This window comes from Teleopsis dalmanni, chromosome 2 (assembly GCF_002237135.1).
Source record: "Teleopsis dalmanni isolate 2A chromosome 2, ASM223713v2, whole genome shotgun sequence".
NCBI lineage: Eukaryota > Metazoa > Arthropoda > Insecta > Diptera > Diopsidae > Teleopsis > Teleopsis dalmanni.
This window is the reverse complement of record NC_051847.1, coordinates 128,197,956-128,220,193: the sequence shown is the minus strand read 5'-3', so window position 1 is coordinate 128,220,193 and position 22,238 is coordinate 128,197,956. Positions and strand designations below refer to the sequence as shown.

The window sequence follows — 22,238 nt, the reverse complement described above, 5'->3', positions numbered from 1 at the left end:
AATTGTTTTTATAACAAAAACTTTTTGATAGTAGAGCATAACTGCTCCCAAACAGTGTTATTGAGTATATCAGAGTAAAGTAATTGAATTTATTTTATATACAAATATACCTAAAATGCAAAGTCTTAAGTTGGTTAATAATATAAACTTACGTACCTTAAATAATTTGCTTTATAGTATTTTTAAGCTACTTACAAGTTAAATGAATTTTTGTTTTGTTTTTTGGAACCTTACGACTTTAATAACACATTTAAACAAAAATAAATTATTTTATTAATTTCATTATAAATAAATGGTTTTAATGATAGTTGTACTCATCTGCTCATAACTTATGACAGAATACATTTGAATTATATATGATTGCAATTGTGTACCAATATTTTTGTGTGAGTGTAATCAATATTGTTTTATTGAGCTAAATTAATTATATCAATATTATTATTGTTTATTCAGTGTTCAGTATTGGTAAATTGCAATCAGCTGTTTCTCATAAATAATTTTATAATCTCAAATATGTATTCTGAACGTAATAATTGATAGCCATAAAATAATAAACACTATTATTTTATGTTTTAGAACATTGGTTCCCAAACTTTTTTCTCATTTCATTTTTTTTGATTTAGTAAGATATTAACAAAAAAAACTGTTTATTTTGTAAGCACTTTTAAGTTAAAAAAAGCTAAATTTTTACTTACCAAAATTTTTTTAAGTCAACTTATATAGTTGTTATCAAATCAGTCTTATTGAAGCATGTGATAAGATCACATCGTTTTACTAATGTTTAGTTCTGCAACTACAATAAAAGAAATAATTTTAAGTTTGACACATATAACAGGTAGTATTTCGATTTTTTATACATAAAAGTCTTATAGAAATCTTTTTCATTAAAAATTTTTAGCAGAAACTGCATGGTCCTGAGGAAAAGCTTTGTACGCTAAATTACAACATATAACCCTAAAATCTCTATACCGCATATTTAATTAAGTACCATGAAGAGAACACATAATCCACTCATATACATACAGCAAATATAATATCTAATTTTCAAATACTGCAATATTTCTCTACTCAACCCATTCATTCCCAAAACAAACTGAATATATTTTTTGGACCAATTTTTTGATATGGCGTTCGTTAGATAATAACATTACGCAGTTTAAGAACCCCTGTTTTGAGATAACATGTTAAGCCATTTCGTTTTATATGTATTATATATAAACGTGTATATATATATATATACACAATAAATTATATATTTCATAACTTTTGTAAATAAAAACAGATAAAGAGTTGTTTCGTCCACTGATCGTTAAAAGATTTGGCAATTTATCAGTGAGCTTCGATAATGCATTTAAGTTAAAAAGAAATTATTTGTTTTAAATTAATTAGTACTTAAAAGACTTTGGATTGATTACCAACTATACGCAAAATAATTTTGCAAAGCTACTTTTTAAACAATTGTTTAGTATAATGTCACCCACTCTCGAAAATTTTAATGAAGATGAACTCGTAGCTCCAGAATGGTTAAATAACGAGTTTTTAAGAAATGTGCTACAGAATTGTGAAAATGTGGATGTAGAAATAATCAATTTTAAGCTCACACCGGGTACTATGAAAGGAGACCATTATGCCAGTGTCATGTTCAGAGCTAACGTGGACTATAAATCACATGATTTGCATAAAACAAAATCTTTAATTATAAAAACTATGCCTGAATTAGAAGGACTAAAGAAAGATATGTTAACAGAAACACATATCTTTGAAACTGAAATAGCTGTCTACACCAAAATTTTGCCAAGGTTTGAGAGTATATTACGCTCCATTGGAGACAACACGAAAATTGGACCGAAGTAAGTAATAGAGTGCTATTGACGCTGTGTATTCAATTTGACTAAAAAAAAAACAATAAAGTTCATTGACCTTTGATGTAGTGGTAGTGTTAAGTTAATAATTTATTATATTTTTAACAGTATTTTGTATTGAAGTCTGTTGCATTTCGCTTTTATAAATAATCCATGATACTTTTGTTTAATTTAAAATAGATTTTTTTTACTTTGCAAAGAAATAAAATATTTGTACTTAATCCGTAGAAAATAGCTCCAAACCACTGTTGCACTTGAAAAAATATCTAGTAATTATTCAAATAATCGATCTGTTTTCTTGTTTTGATCTTATAACATCTCTCTCGTGACTGGTATCAAATTTTTTGCAATCAATGTTAGATATCATCTAACACTCCACAAAACTGTACACATCCATATTGCAATGATATATTGCTCAAAGACTAAACTATTTACTAATATAATAAGGTGCAAATAATAGGATGGATCCTTAACTTGACTATTTCGCCTGATGTCTAAGCTTGTTGCAAAGTGCTAAAGGTTGAAAGTATCTTTATTTCTACAAAATAATATAATTTGCAATAATAATCACCGATGCATACTATGAAATGACTTAGTACAGATAGCCGTTATAACAGGTTAGGAATCTGAAATTGAAACAAAGAAACCCAGTTTGAGCAAATATTTCTGTGTCAGGAATATTAATGCAAATCAATAAAGACAAAAACTGATTTCGTTAAAATGACCATTACCAAAAAAAACATCTCAAAAGTATCATTCTGGACCTGCAGTTATATTTTAGGCTATATCATACGGCTGGAGCAGTTACTAACTTGTCCGCTTCTGGTAACTCTTCTGGTGGTAAATTAAATATACATTTCTACAGGCAATATTGTCATATAATATTTTCCATATAAAGTCATTAATATTCTTCATCATATAATAAGCAGAACAGAACAAATTCCTTAATATCATAGGCCATCCAGATCGTTATGCATGACGCTATTCTACATCTGCTTCCAGTTTTTGGAAATATATGATACAAATTTGGATTTACTTTACTCCACTTGCTCCAAACTTTAATAGCCCTATGGAATATTAGACAGTAAATTTCTTTAGTTAAATATTGTATAATCACTATTTATGCGTAAGTTTTTACACAATGATTTAAAAAATATTACTTAAAAAAGATAATTAATTAATTATTAGCCTTAATATTAAAAATTTGATTATTGTTATTGATCCATTGATTAATAACCTATGTTTTTTTTTCAAGCTGTTTGTATCACAGTTTATATCCCAAGAAGTGCATAGTCTTTGAGGACCTTGTGCCACTTGGATATGCAGTGCTTCGCGATCGCGATGTCAACATGGATGAAATGAGAGAAATTATGCGGAAGTTAGGAGTGTTCCATGCAATGAGTTACTCACAAAACATTAAGGTCTGCAGTAAAGAAGAACTTTTGTTCCGAAAAGATGTTAACTGAATGATTTTTTTCAGGAACCACAACTATTTGATGGTTTGCAATATGGCTTAATGAATGAACCAGCAATATGCGGAAATGAATTCATGACAGATGGTATAAAATTCTTTGTAGAATTGCTAAATGACATACCAACACTGCGTGAATATAAACCATATTTTGAAGTACTTCAAAGAGATGTTTTTGACAAATGTCGTCAAACATTTGATGAATTTCGCAAAAGTCCGCAGAGTAGTGGAATATATGTGCTCTGTCATGGAGATTTTCATTTTAAAAATTTAATGTTCAGAAATAATCCTTTGAATAAACAACTTGAAGATGGACTTTTCCTGGATTTTCAGCTTAGCTATGTTGGACCCATTGTGAATGATTTATACTATGCATTTTATATGATGAGCTCGAAGGAGCAACGCTTACAGCATTTCGATGAATTACTCTATCTGTACCACAGTCAATTCAGGACAATACTAAACAAAATTGGGTTTGATGGGGTGGTACCTAAATTGAGCGAAATCAGGGCAATGTTTTTGAAACACAAACATTTTGGTATATTTTATTTTGTTAAGTAAATATTTTCAATAATCTTAATATTTCTTTTTCTTATAGAATTAATGCTATTGGTTACATTTTTGCCAATGCGGTACGAACTACTTAAGAAGGTTATGGATGTCGATAAGGTTATGAGTTCAGGAGAATATCGCAAGACATTATACTATGATCAGGGGTTTCTGGATGAACTTCATCAATTGCTTCCAAAATATTTACACAGTGGCTATTTTGAAGACTTAATTTGAAAATATTATAGTTTTTAAAAATTATTTATTGCAATTAAAGGAACTTAAAAATTTTTATAAATTATATATATGCGCTCTTATTGATGAGTTCCAAACAAACAATAATAAAAGAAACATGGAACCATTATCATTTTTAATTATTATGTTCGCTTAATAAAACTAGTGGATTTGAAAGCATATAAGTAAAATTGCTTATGTTCAATGAGAAACTTTTTTGTTATTATATTCAACTAAATTTGTGCAAAAATAAAAGAATGAATTATAATAAATTATAATTGATTCAACAAATGATTTGAAAAGCTTATAGTTGAGAAAATTAAATATATTCTTAACGCTGGAAATGAAAATTTTAGGTTAGTTATAAATTGTGGAGTTTCGCGGGTTTGATTTATATACACCTTTGCGATATTCAATATTCTATCACAAACTATCTAGCACTTTTAACAGAAGTACATATCTGATAAAATGCATGTGAATTGGAGATAAGATTATTTATTAAACGCAAATATTTTAAGTTTGAGTGCAATGGTTTATGTTACTAATTAAATTTTATATTCAAAAAAATCAATTTTGTAATTTACAGCCCTCTCACTCTCTTTGCCTATTAATCACATTAAATTGTATTAATTTTTTTTTTAACAATGTATTTAGGAATATTTAGGGATCAACATTTATAAAACTGCCATTGTTGATTTGTTTCGACAGCTCATCGAAAGGTTTCATATTAGCTCATCTACTAATACAATATATATGTCTAAAATACATGATATACTCAAAAAAATAGTTAAGATGTATAGTATATCAACACTTAACTATCTTTCTGTTTCCTGCGAACTTCGTTTACCAACCCGAATTATATTCATAAATACTCTTTCCTATTCAACAATATTGAATACATTGAATCTTAGAGACAAAGTGAATCGAATTTTTTTTAAAATTAGTCGTCCAGTTTATAAAATTATATTTACAAAACTAATATCTGAAAAAACTATGTTTAAATTTTGCAATAATTGTTTTTGTAACAAAATTTTTACAACGTTGACTAGTTGCGCAGAAGATCTGCAACAGTTAAATTGATGTGATCATGAGATTTGCCGAAAATAATTAGCGCCCTTACCCTTATTTATGCTCTCAAATTTACATTATTGTATTACTACGGACGTACCAGAGACTATTGCTTTAAAACGCATACTAAAACATAATTTCCAAAAAATCAAACAGTATTATTTCATATATAAAATATTTACATCATGATATGATATTCATTAACATATTAATATTATGTTATACATACATATAGGTAATATTTATACGTATATAAAAACACTTAATAAAAACAATAGTTTTTAATACATTTTTTGTTTGTATATACTGTATTATATATAGTATATATTGTATATACTATAGGCGTATATTACAGCAGCATTCAAATCACTGCTTACTTGCAGTGTTCATATGGCACCTTAGAATGCTGAATTGAAGTTATTCATTTAATTTTTAAAATAACTCTAAATAACTTGTCGACTCAAAGGTAAAGTTTTTCTTTTATCTCTTTCTTGTCTTTCACTGACCCCTAACTCAAGCCTCTCACTCGATTTCGCCTCTCTTTCCAGCCTCTCCTTCACACCTATTTCTCCCGTACATCGCACCCTTCTGAGGTCTCTTTCACCTTTCTCTTGTGAGCCTAAAAAATATGAGTCCAGTAGAGACAAATTGCATGATGTTGGTAGTCCATTCACGTTACCTATATATAAAATTATAAGTCTGGAAAGTATCTTACTTTTTCTGATTTGTAAACCTCATATCTCTCATATCAAAAATTTTTTAATCATATAGCTAAAGCGAATACAATTGAGGGATCCGATTCTGTCAAAAGATCCTTAATATTTTGATAATATATTTTGACAGTTTAAGCACTTTCAATGAATATTAAGCGATTTATGCTAAAAATAGCCGACATTTAGCTGAACACATTGGGAATTCATTGGGAAGTAATTGTGTTTAGCCTGAGTCATAAAGACGGTACTGCAATATTCTTTTAAATATTCTTTATACTGCTTTACGATACAGAATTTTTTTAAATAAATATTAATAAGGTAGGATATTTCAATCAATATACCTCACAACAGCATCATAGTCCCCATACCTTAGTACCTTATCGGTCAGATATATAACCCTCTAATATAGTCAAAGAAATACTAATTACAAAGGTCTTTTCAAAATCTATAACTAATTTTGATATATTAAATCACTTGAATATTCTCTAAATATAAAACGAAAAATATTGAACCACATTATTCTAGTATCATTAAAAGATAATACTTGCTGGATCTTTTTTCTCCTATTTTGAATAATGAATTTCTCAGTGTTTACCACGTCTGCAGCTTATAATATATGTTAATTTAATGTACTATAAATAAATGTGCTTTTAATTTATTATCTTATGTCTTATTTTTGAGGTTGTCTCATAGATTCAATACTATAAATCTTTTGTATTATATCTTCACGTGTGTCCTATAATGTTTATGATGTCTCAAACGTCCAGTATTTATTTATGATATATATTATCATTTCGCATGAATTCTTTTACTCGTATTGTGTTCTTTCACTCTAACCAAAAAAAAAAATTGAGATAAATTCAGTTCCCAAAAAAAATGTATCGAGAAATATGTAAAACATAAAATTTGACCCATTATAATTTTTAAACCATTTAATGTATGTAAAGGAAAATATTAGACAATTAATTAAAAGATATTTATTGGACTAAATGGTACATACCCTCAACTCTTAGCATAACAAATCATTATGTAGAATTTTTCTCGACATTCTCCATTAATTCTCAACTTTTTATTCCATTTCATTCATATGTGAAAACAAAGCTATATCTTCTACATCTATTCTATTTAGTTAGAATATCTTCTCCAATTGCAATAAAAAATTATAACCCAAAAAAATGTAATACATGTAGTTATTGTTCCTCATGGCTCAAAATTTTAAATAAAAAACGTAACGTTTTTTTTATGAATTAATTACTAACATTTTTCTTAGACTGTAGAACAAACTTATTTTCCTCAGTTTTGTTTTGAGTTTGCGTTTGTTTTGCTTAAAAACGTATTTCACAACATTCGTAAACACGTGCAGTTTATTTGTACTTATAGATACTCAGACATTTCAGATATGAGAGAACAACTGATATGAACTGCATGTAATATAAAATATAAAATATATAAAGAATCGTTCGAAAGCATTCAGAGTTCTACAGAAGTTCTCTTGTACAGTACCAATCTAAAAAAATTATTTTCGAAAGAGTTCGAGTACACGTGCATTACCCATTATGACTTCGACAACGGAAAGTTTTCATGAAGATGAACTAGTACCACCGGAGTGGGTCAACATCGATTTTTTCGAAGCAGTATTACAAAGTTGTGAAAATGTGACGAAAGTGGAGGTGTGTAAATTTAAACTCACTCCAGGCACTGTCAAGGGCGATCATTTTGCCAGTGTAATATTCAGAGCAAATGTGGATTACAAGATTCAGGGTTTGCAGAAAAAGCGATCTTTAATTATAAAAATAATGCCTGAAATGGAAGGAGCAAAAAAAGATATGTTGATGGAAACACATATCTTTGAAACTGAAGTAACTCTTTACACTAAAGTCTTGCCAAAATTTGAAAGTATTTTACGGTCCATAGGAGATAGCACAAAAATTGGACCGAAGTAAGTATAAGGAAGATGGTTCATATCGTATAACTTAATAAAACTTTGTGTAAAGATGTATAAGTACTATTGTTATTACTACGGAAAAAAATTGTATGAGAATACGAATAAGATTATTTTAGAATATTGATTGTTGTTTGTAAAAAGTTTACAAAGTAAACTCGAGAGTTTTAAGTGAATATATCATATACTGAGTTAAAGAACTTTTTGAAAAAATCTTTAGTGCCATTTACATACTTACATATGTTAGGTAATTAAAATGTTCTATTCTTAAGTAATCTCGTTTTTTTATTGAGATATTATTCGCATTAATGCTGATTGCTGACAAATTTTTGATTTTTTTGTACATAATCTTTGCATATACATTGATGCTTCTTGTTTGTCGGTTCCATTTATACCCAAAAGTGTACCCAAAAGATATTTTATTAATTGTTTAATTTCTAAATATGAACTATCTTTTTAGCTGTTTATACTTTAGTTTGCATCCTAAAAAGTGCATAGTTTTTGAAGACCTCGTGCCGCTTGGATATACTGTGCAACGTGATCGGGAAGTTAATATGGAAGAAATAAGAGAAATTATGCGAAAATTAGGCGTTTTTCATGCTATTGGCTATTCACTCAATATAAAAGTTCGTACAAGAAAAATATTTGTAAATCATTGATAAAATGTTTTAATGCTTTTTTCAGGAACCAGAACTCTTTGACAATCTTAAGTATGGTTTAATGAATCAGTCAGCAATTTGCGACAGTGAGCTGATGACAGACGGTATAGCAATATTTATTGAAATGTTAAATGAAACACCTTCACTACGTATGTACAAGCCTTATTTTGAGGCAATTCAAAAAAATTTGTTCAAGAAATGTCGTCAAACATATGATGAATTTCGTGAAAATCGGCAGAATGATAGTATATATGTTTTATGTCATGGCGATTTTAATTACAAAAATTTGATGTTTAAACACAATCCCATCGATATGAAACTAGAAGATATACTTATACTTGATTTTCAACTTTGCCACGTGGGAACCACAGCCACAGATTTGTACAATACATTTTACATGGCTTGCTCCAGAGAGCAACGCATGCATCATTTTGAGGAATTGTTCCATTTATACTACAATTATTTTAAAGCTACTCTGGAAAAAATTGATTTTCATTGCACTATACCTAAATATGCTGAAGTCAAAGCCATGTTTTTAAAGCACAAATATTTGGGTAACTTTAATTTTATTTAAAAACATTGTTAATTTTTTTAAACATTTTAATTTGATTTCAGGATTTTTTTTGCTGTCTAGCTTTTTACCAATGTGTTACGGATTACTAAGTAAAACCTTGGATGCAGAAAAGCTTATGAGTTCAAGAGAATATCGCAAAACATTATACAATGATAAAGGATACATAGAAGAACTTCAGCATTTGCTACCCAAATTGTTACACCGAGGATATTTTGAGGACTTAATATAATTGCACTTTTTAACAATTATTTTTAAAGTAATAATTTGTTTTAAGAAATATTGCAACACTATAATAAAATGCATTTACTGAGCAAATAAAATATATTAGCAATATTTTACTAATTTTTTTTATGGGACTTTACCTAATCGATCCTTGAAAGAATATTGCTGTACTCGCACGAGCAAATCTATATAGCAGAGCATATATATGCAATTAATCCGTATACATGGGTTGGTTAAGTTGTAAGAGGTTAGAACGATGAAAGCGATTGATTGTGGGACGGAATCGGTGTGGGATGTATATGTTTTAATTAAAACTAGTCTGGATCGAGACGTAGAAACTGAGTTACTTTAATGGCTCAGACTCACAGATCAATAAAACTCAAATTGGTGGGCACATAAAGCGATAAGAATAGATGGATCAGATCTTGAAGAGTTTAACTGAAGTTAGGGCACACATTGAGAACGAAGGTATTGATATGAATAGGGCTAGCATGATTCTTATTGTTTAAAAAAGACAACGCTTTTTTCTGGAGACATCAGACGGAGGTTTATTAAAAAACTTTATCGTTGTGTAACCATGGTATCAAAAGGATAAAATCGTTGGTCGTTTGTATTCGACCTTAAACGATTGCAATGGACACCGATATATTCTAAATACGATGAAACGGATCGTCGGATGCATCCTAATCGAGACTCCACGCATTTGTGTGGCACACAATTAAATCTCGTTTAGACAATAGTTAATTATATTATTATATTAATATAGCTTACTATATTAAAGTATTTTATATTCTGCATGAGGATAGTCATTCAATACGCTTCTTAATAGCAAAACTGCATTTTAACAAGATTGGATAACTTTCCATTGTGGGGCCTGTACTGGGGTAATATAGGCTACACTAAGTCGACCTATTGCTTTGTATTTATCCAGAAAGATTTCTTTATATTGACCTCAAAAACAGCCTAAGAGAGCTTTCGGATTTCCGTCTATTACAGAAAGCCGCAGTTTGGGCAGAAAAGTATTGACTCGTTTTCCGCGTTATACCGAAATGCGTGTTAAGAGTACCGTACTGTTGTCTCTTCATGGCAGTAATTACACTGGACTTTTATATAAATTTGCAAACCAAGAATGACTTTCACTAACGTTTTTTAATTTAATACGATAACTTTTATTATCGTATTGAATAATACTAATTTGTTTATTACAAAAATAGTTTTCAAATATTTCAGTGTTGAAGTCAAATTAACAATAAGCTAAAGTTACTTATAAAAATATTATAATGAAATATTTTTGTGATTGTACAAAGCAATACTGAAATTTGCTTACTAACATTATTATGTTCAATATTAAAATATAGTCAAAAATTTAAGTTAAAAAATCAATATATTAGGATATTGCGATTTCTAAAAAAAGAATATCAAAATACCAAATAATTCATGTGGTCTGAAATATGCACAATTTCATTGCACTTTTATGAGTTACTGTCGACTATCTTTGCTGAATCAGTTTAATTGCTTTTATAAAAAATACAGAGATTATTTTTATTTACTGATACCAAATGCAAGACATTGACAATCGACCGGTTTTTTGCAAATGTTCTGAACTGTTAGGTGCTCTCTGGCTTCGTCACGAATATTTTCCAAATGCGAGTAGCAAATGTTTTAAACAAAAATATGCAATTACAAGGTTGAAGTACTTCAAAGTACCCTTTTTAAATATGTTTTTAACATTTTATACAGACTTTATTGCAACGTTTGCTGAAATGCAATTTATGTTTTACTTGCTTGTGTATGATAAAGACCATTTCGAGTCGTATATAATACTTTCAGATAACAATGCCAGTACAACGATACTAGATCACCGAAGCAATATGGATATGCTTATCTATTTGTTCGTCTCAAAAGCATGTAGAATACCACCTAAACCAAAAATTAATTTAAGAATTTATTCAAAATCTAAACTACAATGTATGTAGTTTCTGAGTTTAGAGAATAGTGCATGGGGTGTAGCTTTTCATAATCCCATAACTAGCAATCACATTAATTAAACCATTGACATTAAACAATCGAAATTTTGAAATTAGTAAGTCAAATTAAAAGACACTATTTTCGAATAAATTTATAAATATATTTTGATATTATAAATAAATAATATATACTACCATAAATTTATAAAAAATCTGTTTTCGAATTAATTTTCGTTACTTTCGATATACGGTACAAGGTAATATAATTCAGTAGAAATGATTATATTTACAATAAGTCCCAATTAACTGTGGAAATAAAATAAAATGCATTTTTAAACTTTGAATAAGTATGCATGCATATATATGTGCGGAAATCGGTCTTACTAATCGATAATAAGTCACATTAAATCATTTCTTTCGAAAAGAGTTGAAGAATATAACTAATAGAAAAATTGATTTTTATTAAAATGGTAATAAAATAAAACTGTCGATATTTTTACGAAATGTGGATATAAGTTAGACAAAAGATAATGATTTCACACCGCCCCATTTATTTGTTTTAGATTTTAGATTCGCTAGAAAAATAACCCAGCTAGAATTACCAATCAGCTAATGATAACATTAACGCAAGAACTATAACTTATTTCTCGTCTTCAAATATCTTAACACGGTTCTATAAAATAAGTTATTGTCTTCGTATATTTGTTGTATTTTTATTTTTTTGTAACTGTCTTGAAATACAAGTTTTATTCATAAAGAAAATGTATATCATATCACATGCCCCCATCTCTTAAAGTTTGTTTCTCACAAGTCTTATCGAGATAATACAGATTGTAAGTTCTTTAACTAATTGGATCATTTTTTATTTGACTATTATTTAAGCAATGTCATTGAAGTATAAACCCTCGATGAAGCTTTCAAGTGAAGATTAAAACTAAAAACTTTAAAAAATACTAAACCTTCAACCAAAAGTTGATCCAAATCTTAAGTACCTCTTGACTTGAGAACTCTATTTAGAATTCACAAATCTAAAGAAATAATAAATTATTTTAACATAAAAAAAAATAAAATTAAATATATATAATAAGTAGACTTAATCCAAGGTATTAAATATTATTTAATAATAAAAAGTTTTTATCCAGTCACAACTTAACATCGCTCAATAATCAACACAACCATCTCTTTATGCGTGCAAAAAATGTTCTTTAAACAATTTATTTTAGATTTTACTATTAATAATTTTTTGTGGGTGTTCACACATCAGCATTTGCTATTAACAAGTAAACAAAATCTTGTTTTTTCTTCTTTTTTGCTTTGAAACGCCATCAGCTGTTAATTTATAAACAATTTCATAAAATGAGCAAACTGAATAAGTTGAGCACCACAAGTGTAGTGCCGCTCTCAGTGAGAGCAGCAATTCCCATCACTATACAAACAATTATGTGTGTAAAGTAGCAAAACAGGTTGCTTCGGTTTGTTTTGAGTTTTTGTTTGTTTAAAATAATTTTTTGTTTTTATTTTGTTTTCGGTTTACCATACTTAAGTATGAATTTCACAACACCTAACACACATGTAATTTATTTCCATTGGCGTTTGTTTATAATTTTAGATAGGAAGTATATGAGAGAATTGTGGCATAATATATAAAAACAAAATTATGTGTAAGAAATTCGTTAGTCTGCCGGTGAATTTCGTTCACTCGAGGGGGTATCGGCGTTTGTTTTTTTTTAAAGTACACGTGTAAAAAAAAGCCGCAATTATTATGACGTCAACAGAAATTTACAGTGAAGATGAATTGGTCGCACCGGAGTGGTTAAATAGGGAATTTTTTAAAACCGTTCTACAGAATTGTGAGAAAGTAGACGACGTTGAAATTAATAATTTTGAATTAACTCCGGGGACTCTGAAGGGCGATCATTATGCCAGTGTTATGTTCCGAGCCAAAGTAGAGTACAATTTGGCAGGTGTGCAGAATGTTAAGTCTATGATTATTAAGACCATGCCTGAAATGGAGGGGGATAAAAAAGATTTTCTTGGCGACACTAGAATTTTTGAAACTGAAATTGGTATTTACACTAAAATTTTACCAAAATTTGAAAGTATTCTACGCTCCGTTGGTGATGACACAACATTTGGACCCAAGTAAGTTGGGTTGGTTATTTTTTATCTTGAAACAGAAGGTTTCTATGTGACTGTAAGTAGATTGACATTTGGTACTAATGTTGATGATGTGATTAATAGTAAGTTTCTATGCCTCACTTACCAACTAGTTAATTGAAGCAATTGATATAAGTACATAAAAAATTATTGACGTATGTCACTTGTGTTGGTGTTGAAAGTTACCAGCGCGGCCTAACCTAATCTATGGTACCAGTAAACTTATTTTTACTGCAGTAGTTTTAGTTCAATTTAAGTCCAATAGATCTGAACACAACAACAATTGTAGTACTCTAATTAAGACGCTTATTTCATATTAGAAGGCAAAATATTGCCTCACAATACAATGAAAAATACAACCTACACAAAATCAATATTTCATATATTGCATTCTAAAAGTAAAAACCTTTCTCAGTAAAAACGTAAACCTAATTAACCAATTTTGATATGTATAGTATATTTTTTTAATTTTAATTTTTAACATATCTGCATATTAATTTTAATTTTTAATATATATGTATATTAATTATTTTTTTTTTTATTATTTCCTTTAAAAAATTTTTCCTTACAGGTGTTTACATTGGGGCTTAAATCCAAAACAGTTCATAATTTTGGAAGATCTTGTACCTCTTGGTTACAGTATACTACGTGAACGCGATGTTAATATGGAGGAAGTAAAAGAAGTCTTTAGAAAATTGGCTTTGTTTCATGGAATTAGTTATTTTCTACTTGAAAAGGTTAAATTTAAAATTATACATGCTATAGTATCACTTTAGTTAAAATTGAACAAAATCTCTCTCTGTTTTAGGAACCAGAACTATTTGACACTTTTCGTTACTGTGTCATGAATCAACCAAAAATGTGTCAAAATGATTTTATGACCGATTCCATACCATTGGTTATAGAAATGCTAGACGAAGTGCCTTCGTTGAACCAATACAAACCATTTTTTGAGACATTACAAAAAGATATGATGGAAAATTGTCGTAAAACATGTGATGAATATCGTGAAAATCCACAAAAAGATGGTATATACGTGCTGTGTCATGGAGACTTTCATTTTAAAAACATGATGTTTAAGAATCATACAAATCAAAGAAATTTGGAGAACGCACTATTCTTGGACTTTCAAATGAGTTTTGTTGGTCCTATAGTAGTTGATTTAAGCAATGCATTCTATATGATGTTATCACGTGAACAACGTTTTAAACGCTTCGATGAGTTACTCCATCTGTATTATAGTCATTTCAAGTCAATCTTAAGTAAGGTTGGTTTTGGTGGCACTCTTCCCGAATTAAGTGATATTAGAGCCTTGTTTTTAAAGCACAAGCATCTTGGTAAGTCTCTCTTTTTTTCTATATATGTGTTTTTATTTTGCACTAAACATTTTACTTTGATTATTTCCTTTTGTTATAGAATTTTTTATTTTTGCTATGTGCTTACCAGTTCGTTATGTATGGCTAGACAAAAGCTTTTGTTTGGAAAAGGCAATGGGTTCAAGAGACTTTCGCAAGTCCTTATACAGCAATCCTGCTTTTCTGGAAGAAGTGCATCATTTGTTGTCTCAATATTCAGAAGAAGGTTTTTTTAAAGTTTCATAGTAGAGTAATTTAAAATCAATGGAATATATTATATAAGTACAATAAGTAGTTGCAATATAGAAAAACGTATACTGTAAAATAAAAGTTTTTTATCTATTTGATTTGTAATAATACTGTACATATAACAATAAGTTTAATCTTAACAGCATACGATACGCGGCGTGCCTTATTAAAAAATGTCAACTCACTATTCGTACGTTATCAAACACTTTAGATAATGGTATATACTAAAACTTGACTAAAATTATGCAGTATTGAAACATTTAATAAAATATAAATAATAAAATAAAATATTAGTTCTGTATTTTCATTGCATTTTTACCTAAAGCTCTAACGCTTCTTTGCACTTTTAATATCCAGAAAATGTTATCAAAATCGATATTGATTATATAATTTATAATCATAATATAATATAGGTATATTATAATACAGCATAATAACCATCAACAATACCCAGCACTAATTAATTTAACTATTTAGTTAGGCGACATAGAGATAATAATATTGCGATAAATCTCATAAAACGTTGACGAAATGGTGACGGCGAGATTACTTATGGAGTACCTCAACACGATACGTTGGCAATAACGACTATCGTGACGAGTGTACTGGCTACCCTGGCTACCGCTATCGTGTAGAGGTTAGGTCGCAGCTTTGATGACGTTCATCCTGTACGCTAAGATTGTCGTGAAAGAAGCTGGTGTAGCCTTACTGCTGTTGTAGGAAGCTTATATTTCGTTAAGTCAACATCACCAAATTAAGTAAACATCACCAAAGTTAATATCCAAAATCTTTTTAGCTTAATAAGAGATTTTCTCTAAGATAGAATTATTTTAAAGATACTTCACAGTTATTATAACATTAAGGTTTCGATTACAGTTTTCAATTAAAACAGAGCTTCTGTCATCAAGGCTCTTTACTAGTTTTTATAGATTGTTATGGAATAATGAAAATGTGTTTTTTGATCTATAATGTAAATACTTCGAAGTTTAAATATGTGAGTAATTAGTTTTATATACCTATAATTGCGTTTTTGAGTAAAACAGTCTCTTTGTAAAGACTAACATCAGAATATAGTTAGGATACAATGAAATGCATTACGTTCGACAAAGTCAACAGTCTACTGCAATTTGCAGTACTAACGCAGGTTTGAAGCTAAGTTTCTTAATTGGACTTTAAATTGATCATGTGAATTGCAACTCAAATATTTTAAAAGGAATTGATTACTGTTAAGATCAGCGATCTTGTTTTGAACAAAATACTGCTACGAAATCGAAACAAAATAATCCATAATTTGACCAATAAACAGATATAGTGTTAATGGGACCTTGTGCATTTGAATTTATTAAATAGTAGAGACGATATCGAATCTTACTTCGGTTATGGATAAATACCCAAAAATCAACAATTGAAGATCTATATATTTTTGAAAGCTTTAAAAATTAAGATAATTGTACTGATGCCTAATTAATAAATTAAAATTAATGAAGTGAATAAAGTGAATTTTTTATAGTAATGTGTGTTTGCCCAAAACAAAATGCAAATTTGTAGCTCCATGTATATCTTTATACATGCTAAAAATGTTCAATATTAATATTGCATCTCTTACTAATTATGATGAGTACTTTTTAGTAAGTGGAAGAACGTTGCGATATGTGACGTATACGGATACAAAATTCTGTTTGGTATTTTTCGAAACTAATATCAATTATTAATTAACAACAATTTCGTTATGTCAGATAACACAAATTGTTATCAACAAGTAAAACAATTTCTCTTAAAATATAAATATGACCTATTTCTATGTCTTGGCAGAGTAACAGGTTGTTAAGATTTGTTTTGAATTTGTTTTTGTTTTAATTGAGTGTGAAGGTAATAAATATAAAGAGTTTGTTATATTAAATTTCACAATATACGTAAAATTACACAGTTTTCTACCACTAAATCCGTAATTAGGTGACGTGAGGCAAGGTATCTATCATGGCCCGAAAGCCAATCGCAGAAGGGCACCAATATATTCCGAATGAACAGCATATTTATATTTTGTAAATTACAATATATTAAAAGGTACGTCAAAAAGTTTTAACGCATTGTGTGGCAGTTATACTCACTACGCTACTGTCATTGATTAAACAATAGTTCAATATGAATCACGTAAGAGAACTAATATTTTCTGTCAGATAATAAAAATATATTACAGTACAAATTTGAAATTTATATTATTTCACTTGAGAAGGTTGACAAATATAGAAGTAGACGCTAAAATTTATTACGGCGACAACAGAAAACTTCCGTAAAGATTAGATTTGTAAAAATGTAATCGAGGTTAATATGATTTATTTCAAACTAACTCTATATTTTGTAAAGGACTATCATTATGCCAATGTTGTGGTCTCAACCAATATAGAAAACAATTTGCAGAACGTACAGTCTATATTTATAAAACCATGTGATATCTATACGCAAACCAAAATTGATATTTAGACAAAACTATTTTTATTATATATTCCATTGAGCATTAACATATATCTTCCATTAATGATACAACAATTGGATTCACTTAGGAATGCAAATGGTGAGTTAATGTACACAGAATTAAGCACTTATTACACTCGGAACAATTAAAACAAATTTGATGGCTTTTCATCTTCAGACTTAAATTTATAATGCGAAAGTAGATAATCATTAGTACTTTATATATTCCGTTCCATGGAAAGATATCTCGCGTACAATGTTATGGTCCCACAAAGATCTTAGTTTAAAAGAATCAGTAGAGTCAGAAGTCTCCACATGGTACTTGGTTGGTAAGCAGCAACCTCGAATTTCTGGAGGTTTTACGTACCAAAATACGTACACAAATTATACTTTGAAGTTTCGGCACGAAATAATTACAGATGCAACAAATACAAACTTCAACAGATGAAATTATAAGAACTAAACACTAGATATTATATAGAAGAAATATACTACTAATATATTATTTAACTGATTTTTCTTACTAGTAAATTAAACATCTTTTAAGATAAGATTTTTTGCAATATTATACAATAATATTGGCAAATTTAATTAAATTAAACAAGTTGGATGACATGAAGTACTTTAGAAGCTCCCACTCACTACGAGTACCCATATTTTTAATATATTAACTCTTCAAACTACAATAAATATTACTACTTGACTTTGTAATGTATTGTTCACAATTTTGTAAATATTTAATAATACTTAAACCAAATAATAATTACTTTATATAGTCTTATTCATTAAGGCTCAAAATAACCTTTATGTAAATACATCGGCAAAAGCGAGCGTAGCTCCTGCAAATACTCGGGCCTTCTTTGGATGCTTCGCCTGAAAACTTCATCTTCAAATATTCTATCTATGTCTTCATTTGTGCTGAAAGCATGTTGCATCACTGTTAGGGTCATGAACATAAAAATCTCTGAAAATAAAAAACACATTCTTATTCAAATATTTTTTAGTTCTTCTGTAAAAAGTGTGCTTTCAGAAGAAGACCCACACATTGTGTCTCGTTTTTGATACCTTTAGCTTATGAGAAAGTTGCTTGTTTGATTGAAACTATGTTCTAGACCTACCTGCATGTCTATGTTTTTTTAATTCCATATGTAAATCTAGTAACGTTGGTACTTTTCCATTAAAATTTAATTGCTCAAGTGTTTCTCGGAAATTTTTAAAATAATAATTGAACAACTCATCGCGTTTATTCAGACGCATATCCGGACTAAAAAAAGCGACGAAAAAGAAAAACAAATCAATTGCAACACTGCCAAAGACACTCAGCTGAAAATCAATCTGAAAATATGTTTAGGAAGTAAGACTTTAAATTGAATGAGTTTATTTAATTTATACAAGAAATAAAATAGTTACCAATAGAACATCTCCAAGTTTATTTTTATTGAACTGATCGCGCTTGTACATAGCATTTTTCATATGCAAGTCACCGTGGGTCAAGACAAAGATCCCAGTTTTGTCTCCTCGAAAATAGGCGTCAAACAAATTATACATTCCTTTGTGAAGACTGTGCTCTATTTTCACAACATGAGGCAAATAAAGTTGTAGGTCTTCATATTGCTGTAGAACTTCTTTGAATAGTTTTATGGAGTTTTTTGTTAAATTGAATTCATTAATATCCATTGTATTAAATGAGCCATACTTGTATGAACTGAGGGAAACGTCTCCCTGAACATTAGTTTAAATTTAAATACCAATGTATTATGTACGACAATAGTTACTTGCCTCATTATGTAATTTGTAGCTAATGGCATGTATTTTGGCGAGCTTAAGAAGTCCCATTTTTACTTCCTCCAAACTACACCAACCATTGGTAATTGTAGTATAACCATTTATAGTTAAGTCTTCAAATATAACACATTTATGTGGTTCTAGAGAGTGGTAAAGCATTCTAAAAATTGAACGGTTTTGTTTTGAAATAACTTCACTAATATATAGGGAATATTGATGGTAGTTATAGAAGATATAAAAAGTGAAATGGAACTTAAACAAATAAATTCTCAATAATTTCTTTTATTGTGTTACTTTTAATTCAACTTATCAACTTAATTCAACTTAAATATTATAACATATGAATAAAATCATTCCTACCATGAGAAAAATATCTGTTAAAAGTTTCTGATAAGTCTTGTTTCACTAAAAATCTAGTTCTAATCAATAAATTTCATAAAACCGTAGCTTACATACATAAAAGGATCAAAGCATCTCATTCAAAGTAATTGAAATTATATATAATATGAAGTGCTTGAAATATCTTCGCTTTAATGTTCAGATCTATTAATCTGTTCTGGTTTATATATGAGGGCTTGCATGGGATGAACTTTATGGTTCTTGAACGATAAATTGATCCCATTTCAAACCAGTATTGTGTTTAAATGATGTCTGATTTAATGTTTCCTGCTAAACTTCAACAAATTTTCCACTGTCACTAAATTTATTTCTATTGTGTTGTATATCATACTTTCAAAAACAAACTTAAGTGCAAGTTTTAATACAGAAACCTTTACAAAATCCTTTCAAAGCAAAGTTTCAAATATTCCTATCAAGATTTCAAACACCGCTTGTTATGATAAAATCTCATCAAATTCAATATCAAATCAAATTGACAACTCATGAGCTCATTCCTTTCTTATGCTTTTTGTTGAATTTCATTCAGGAAAAAAGATTGATATATATACAACATGTAATAGATTTACTAAACCACATGTATCTCAAAGCAATTAGTACCACTATTAGTTCCACATTTAGAGAAAAAAATTAAATCGAGCTGAGCTTAAATTATCTTCACTTACTCAGCACACAATTTAGTTGCATCATCGTGTTCCATTAAAATCCTTTCAAAGTTAGGCAAAGTTTCAGAATACATGCCAATTTCAGTTTCAAAAAGTTTGGTTTTAGTAAATGCTTCCTTTTTGGGTCCTTCAGTTATAGGCGTAGTTTTTATAATCATCGATTGTTCTTTTTGTACTCCAGTAATGGCATTAGGAGGCGTACTCATATACTTCACTTTAGCACGAAACATAATACTAGCGTAATGATCACTTTTAGCTGTCCCCGTTGTGACAGATAAATCTATAATCTAATGAGACAACACTGCGAGTTAAATATTTAGAGCAACTTTTTATATATATTTGTATTAATTTTTTATTTTTATTATCTGTACTTAAAATATTTATTTACTTTTATTTCGTTTGATGCTTCACGTTTCCGAAGCATATTTTCAAAGAACTTCTCATCCAGCCACGATGGCATATCATGACCGTCTGCCATTATTTTTAATTAATGAAACTAACTAAGAAATGTATTATAATTTATTAAGAATTAACAATTTAATAAAAAATTTATATTAAATTAATTTTATTAATTTTTGTGTTATATAGATTTTATTTTAAATTTTACTTAGACTTTATAATCTTATTAATATTTATTTTAACAAATTATCATTATGTTGTACAATATTAAATTAAATTAATTTGTTTAAAAAATTTATACTATTTAAGAAGTTCCTGATGTGTGTAGTTAAAAGCTATTATTGCTACAGAAACTATTCAAAATATTGTCCGTGTTTTTATAAGTGCAGTTTTCTTACGTATCTCAAACCTTATCAGTAGTGTAATTTTACTGATTAGCTCTTATTATTTGTTTTATATATAAATGGATTTATATTTATTTTATATGAATTTCATAATAAATTTTGTAATGCATATTTAATTTCAATTACCTAAATCACACTCCGACTAGGCAGCGTTTCAAAAACACTTTTCAGAGCAGAACATGATTTTGCACTCTCAGTATTTATCAGGTAAGCAAATACTTTAGACAAACAGACATTATATATTATAGTACATAGCAACTAGGTTTTGTTTTTTATTTCTTAAATATCGCTACAAAAATATTTTATGACCATAATATTTTTAAAAGATTTTTTATGAAAATAGTTTTGTAAATATATCTGAGATTAAAATTAATTTATAAATGACAAATATTTGATTTGCAATAAAACGGACTGTATAGAGGATATAATAATGCATTATTAAACTTAAAATAAGCTAAACTAAATTAACTAATTTAAATTAATAATCTAATTTAACTATAAAGCTAACACGTTTAATGTCATTAGTATCATTTAAAAATATTGATATCAGTTGTAATGAAAGTAATGTATTTGTTGTTGCTATCAAATCTTAATAATATATTTATTACATATAATAGATAGGTTGTACAAGAATTTTGCATTCATTAGGTTTATTCATCTCAGACTTAGCTCTTTATAACTCTCAGTCTAATTGGTGTGTGTTGAACGTACTGGATTTATTGTGATTTAAGACCATATACAAGGAAGTAAAATAGCAGAAGTTTGCTCAATCGGCACACAAAAGAAGGAACAATTACAATTTTATTAATACAACTTCAATATTCATCAGTTTTAATTTGTTTTAAAATAAACTCCATTAATTTTTATACATTTCTGAAAACACTAGATGCAATTTCTAAAATAATCCTTGACATCGGATATTTGGTTTAGATTCGCAATTCTGAGATTAACTGCATCAATTATTGACTAACTGTTGCCGACGGTTCTTCTCGGAGTTACGAATGTCTTAAATTCCTGAGAACGTATTGGAGTTATTCGTTTTTCTATCGAACAAGCTAAATGCGTTCTCTAGTGTGATCAGGAGCGTTATCATAA

The 22,238-nt window shown here is 28.6% G+C and overlaps 4 protein-coding genes across 4 annotated transcripts; 3 read left to right on the top strand and 1 right to left on the bottom strand.

The window, feature by feature from the left end:
- Positions 1 to 1,414: 1,414 nt before the first annotated feature.
- On the top strand, positions 1,415 to 4,137 carry LOC119678995. Its single transcript, XM_038091131.1, has 4 exons — positions 1,415 to 1,850; positions 3,118 to 3,283; positions 3,343 to 3,871; positions 3,932 to 4,137. The coding sequence occupies exons 1-4, from the start codon at positions 1,471 to 1,473 to the stop codon at positions 4,117 to 4,119; spliced, it is 1,263 nt and encodes a 420-aa protein (XP_037947059.1). The 5' UTR covers positions 1,415 to 1,470; the 3' UTR covers positions 4,120 to 4,137.
- A 3,247-nt stretch (positions 4,138 to 7,384) lies between these two features.
- Positions 7,385 to 9,373, top strand: LOC119678991. Its single transcript, XM_038091127.1, has 4 exons — positions 7,385 to 7,836; positions 8,300 to 8,465; positions 8,524 to 9,052; positions 9,114 to 9,373. The coding sequence occupies exons 1-4, from the start codon at positions 7,454 to 7,456 to the stop codon at positions 9,299 to 9,301; spliced, it is 1,266 nt and encodes a 421-aa protein (XP_037947055.1). The 5' UTR covers positions 7,385 to 7,453; the 3' UTR covers positions 9,302 to 9,373.
- A 3,582-nt stretch (positions 9,374 to 12,955) lies between these two features.
- LOC119678988 lies at positions 12,956 to 15,258 on the top strand. Its single transcript, XM_038091122.1, has 4 exons — positions 12,956 to 13,403; positions 13,990 to 14,155; positions 14,227 to 14,755; positions 14,835 to 15,258. Exons 1-4 carry the CDS (start codon positions 13,024 to 13,026, stop codon positions 15,017 to 15,019), a joined length of 1,260 nt encoding a protein of 419 aa, XP_037947050.1. The 5' UTR covers positions 12,956 to 13,023; the 3' UTR covers positions 15,020 to 15,258.
- Positions 15,259 to 18,042: 2,784 nt separating this feature from the next.
- LOC119678989 lies at positions 18,043 to 21,078 on the bottom strand. Its single transcript, XM_038091123.1, has 7 exons — positions 21,041 to 21,078; positions 20,729 to 20,840; positions 20,341 to 20,627; positions 19,274 to 19,439; positions 18,905 to 19,216; positions 18,613 to 18,829; positions 18,043 to 18,458 (listed from the first exon to the last, which is right to left on the bottom strand). The coding sequence occupies exons 2-7, from the start codon at positions 20,816 to 20,818 to the stop codon at positions 18,280 to 18,282; spliced, it is 1,251 nt and encodes a 416-aa protein (XP_037947051.1). The 5' UTR covers positions 20,819 to 20,840; positions 21,041 to 21,078; the 3' UTR covers positions 18,043 to 18,279.
- Positions 21,079 to 22,238: the final 1,160 nt, after the last annotated feature.

Excerpts from the sequence above, each read along its gene's own strand:
- LOC119678995 (XM_038091131.1), top strand. The coding sequence starts at position 1,471 with ATGTCACCCACTCTCGAAAATTTTAATGAAGATGAACTCGTAGCTCCA. Across the intron at positions 1,851-3,117 it reads AACACGAAAATTGGACCGAA|CTGTTTGTATCACAGTTTAT; the intron begins GTAAGTAATAGA and ends TTTTTTTTCAAG. Across the intron at positions 3,872-3,931 it reads TTTGAAACACAAACATTTTG|AATTAATGCTATTGGTTACA; the intron begins GTATATTTTATT and ends TTTTTCTTATAG.
- LOC119678991 (XM_038091127.1), top strand. The coding sequence starts at position 7,454 with ATGACTTCGACAACGGAAAGTTTTCATGAAGATGAACTAGTACCACCG. Across the intron at positions 7,837-8,299 it reads AGCACAAAAATTGGACCGAA|CTGTTTATACTTTAGTTTGC; the intron begins GTAAGTATAAGG and ends CTATCTTTTTAG. Across the intron at positions 9,053-9,113 it reads TTTAAAGCACAAATATTTGG|GATTTTTTTTGCTGTCTAGC; the intron begins GTAACTTTAATT and ends ATTTGATTTCAG.
- LOC119678988 (XM_038091122.1), top strand. The coding sequence starts at position 13,024 with ATGACGTCAACAGAAATTTACAGTGAAGATGAATTGGTCGCACCGGAG. Across the intron at positions 14,156-14,226 it reads GTTATTTTCTACTTGAAAAG|GAACCAGAACTATTTGACAC; the intron begins GTTAAATTTAAA and ends TCTCTGTTTTAG. Across the intron at positions 14,756-14,834 it reads TTTAAAGCACAAGCATCTTG|AATTTTTTATTTTTGCTATG; the intron begins GTAAGTCTCTCT and ends CTTTTGTTATAG.
- LOC119678989 (XM_038091123.1), bottom strand. The coding sequence starts at position 20,818 with ATGGCAGACGGTCATGATATGCCATCGTGGCTGGATGAGAAGTTCTTT. Across the intron at positions 19,440-20,340 it reads GCAACTAAATTGTGTGCTGA|AATGCTTTACCACTCTCTAG; the intron begins GTAAGTGAAGAT and ends TTCAATTTTTAG. Across the intron at positions 19,217-19,273 it reads GCTACAAATTACATAATGAG|GGAGACGTTTCCCTCAGTTC; the intron begins GCAAGTAACTAT and ends ACTAATGTTCAG.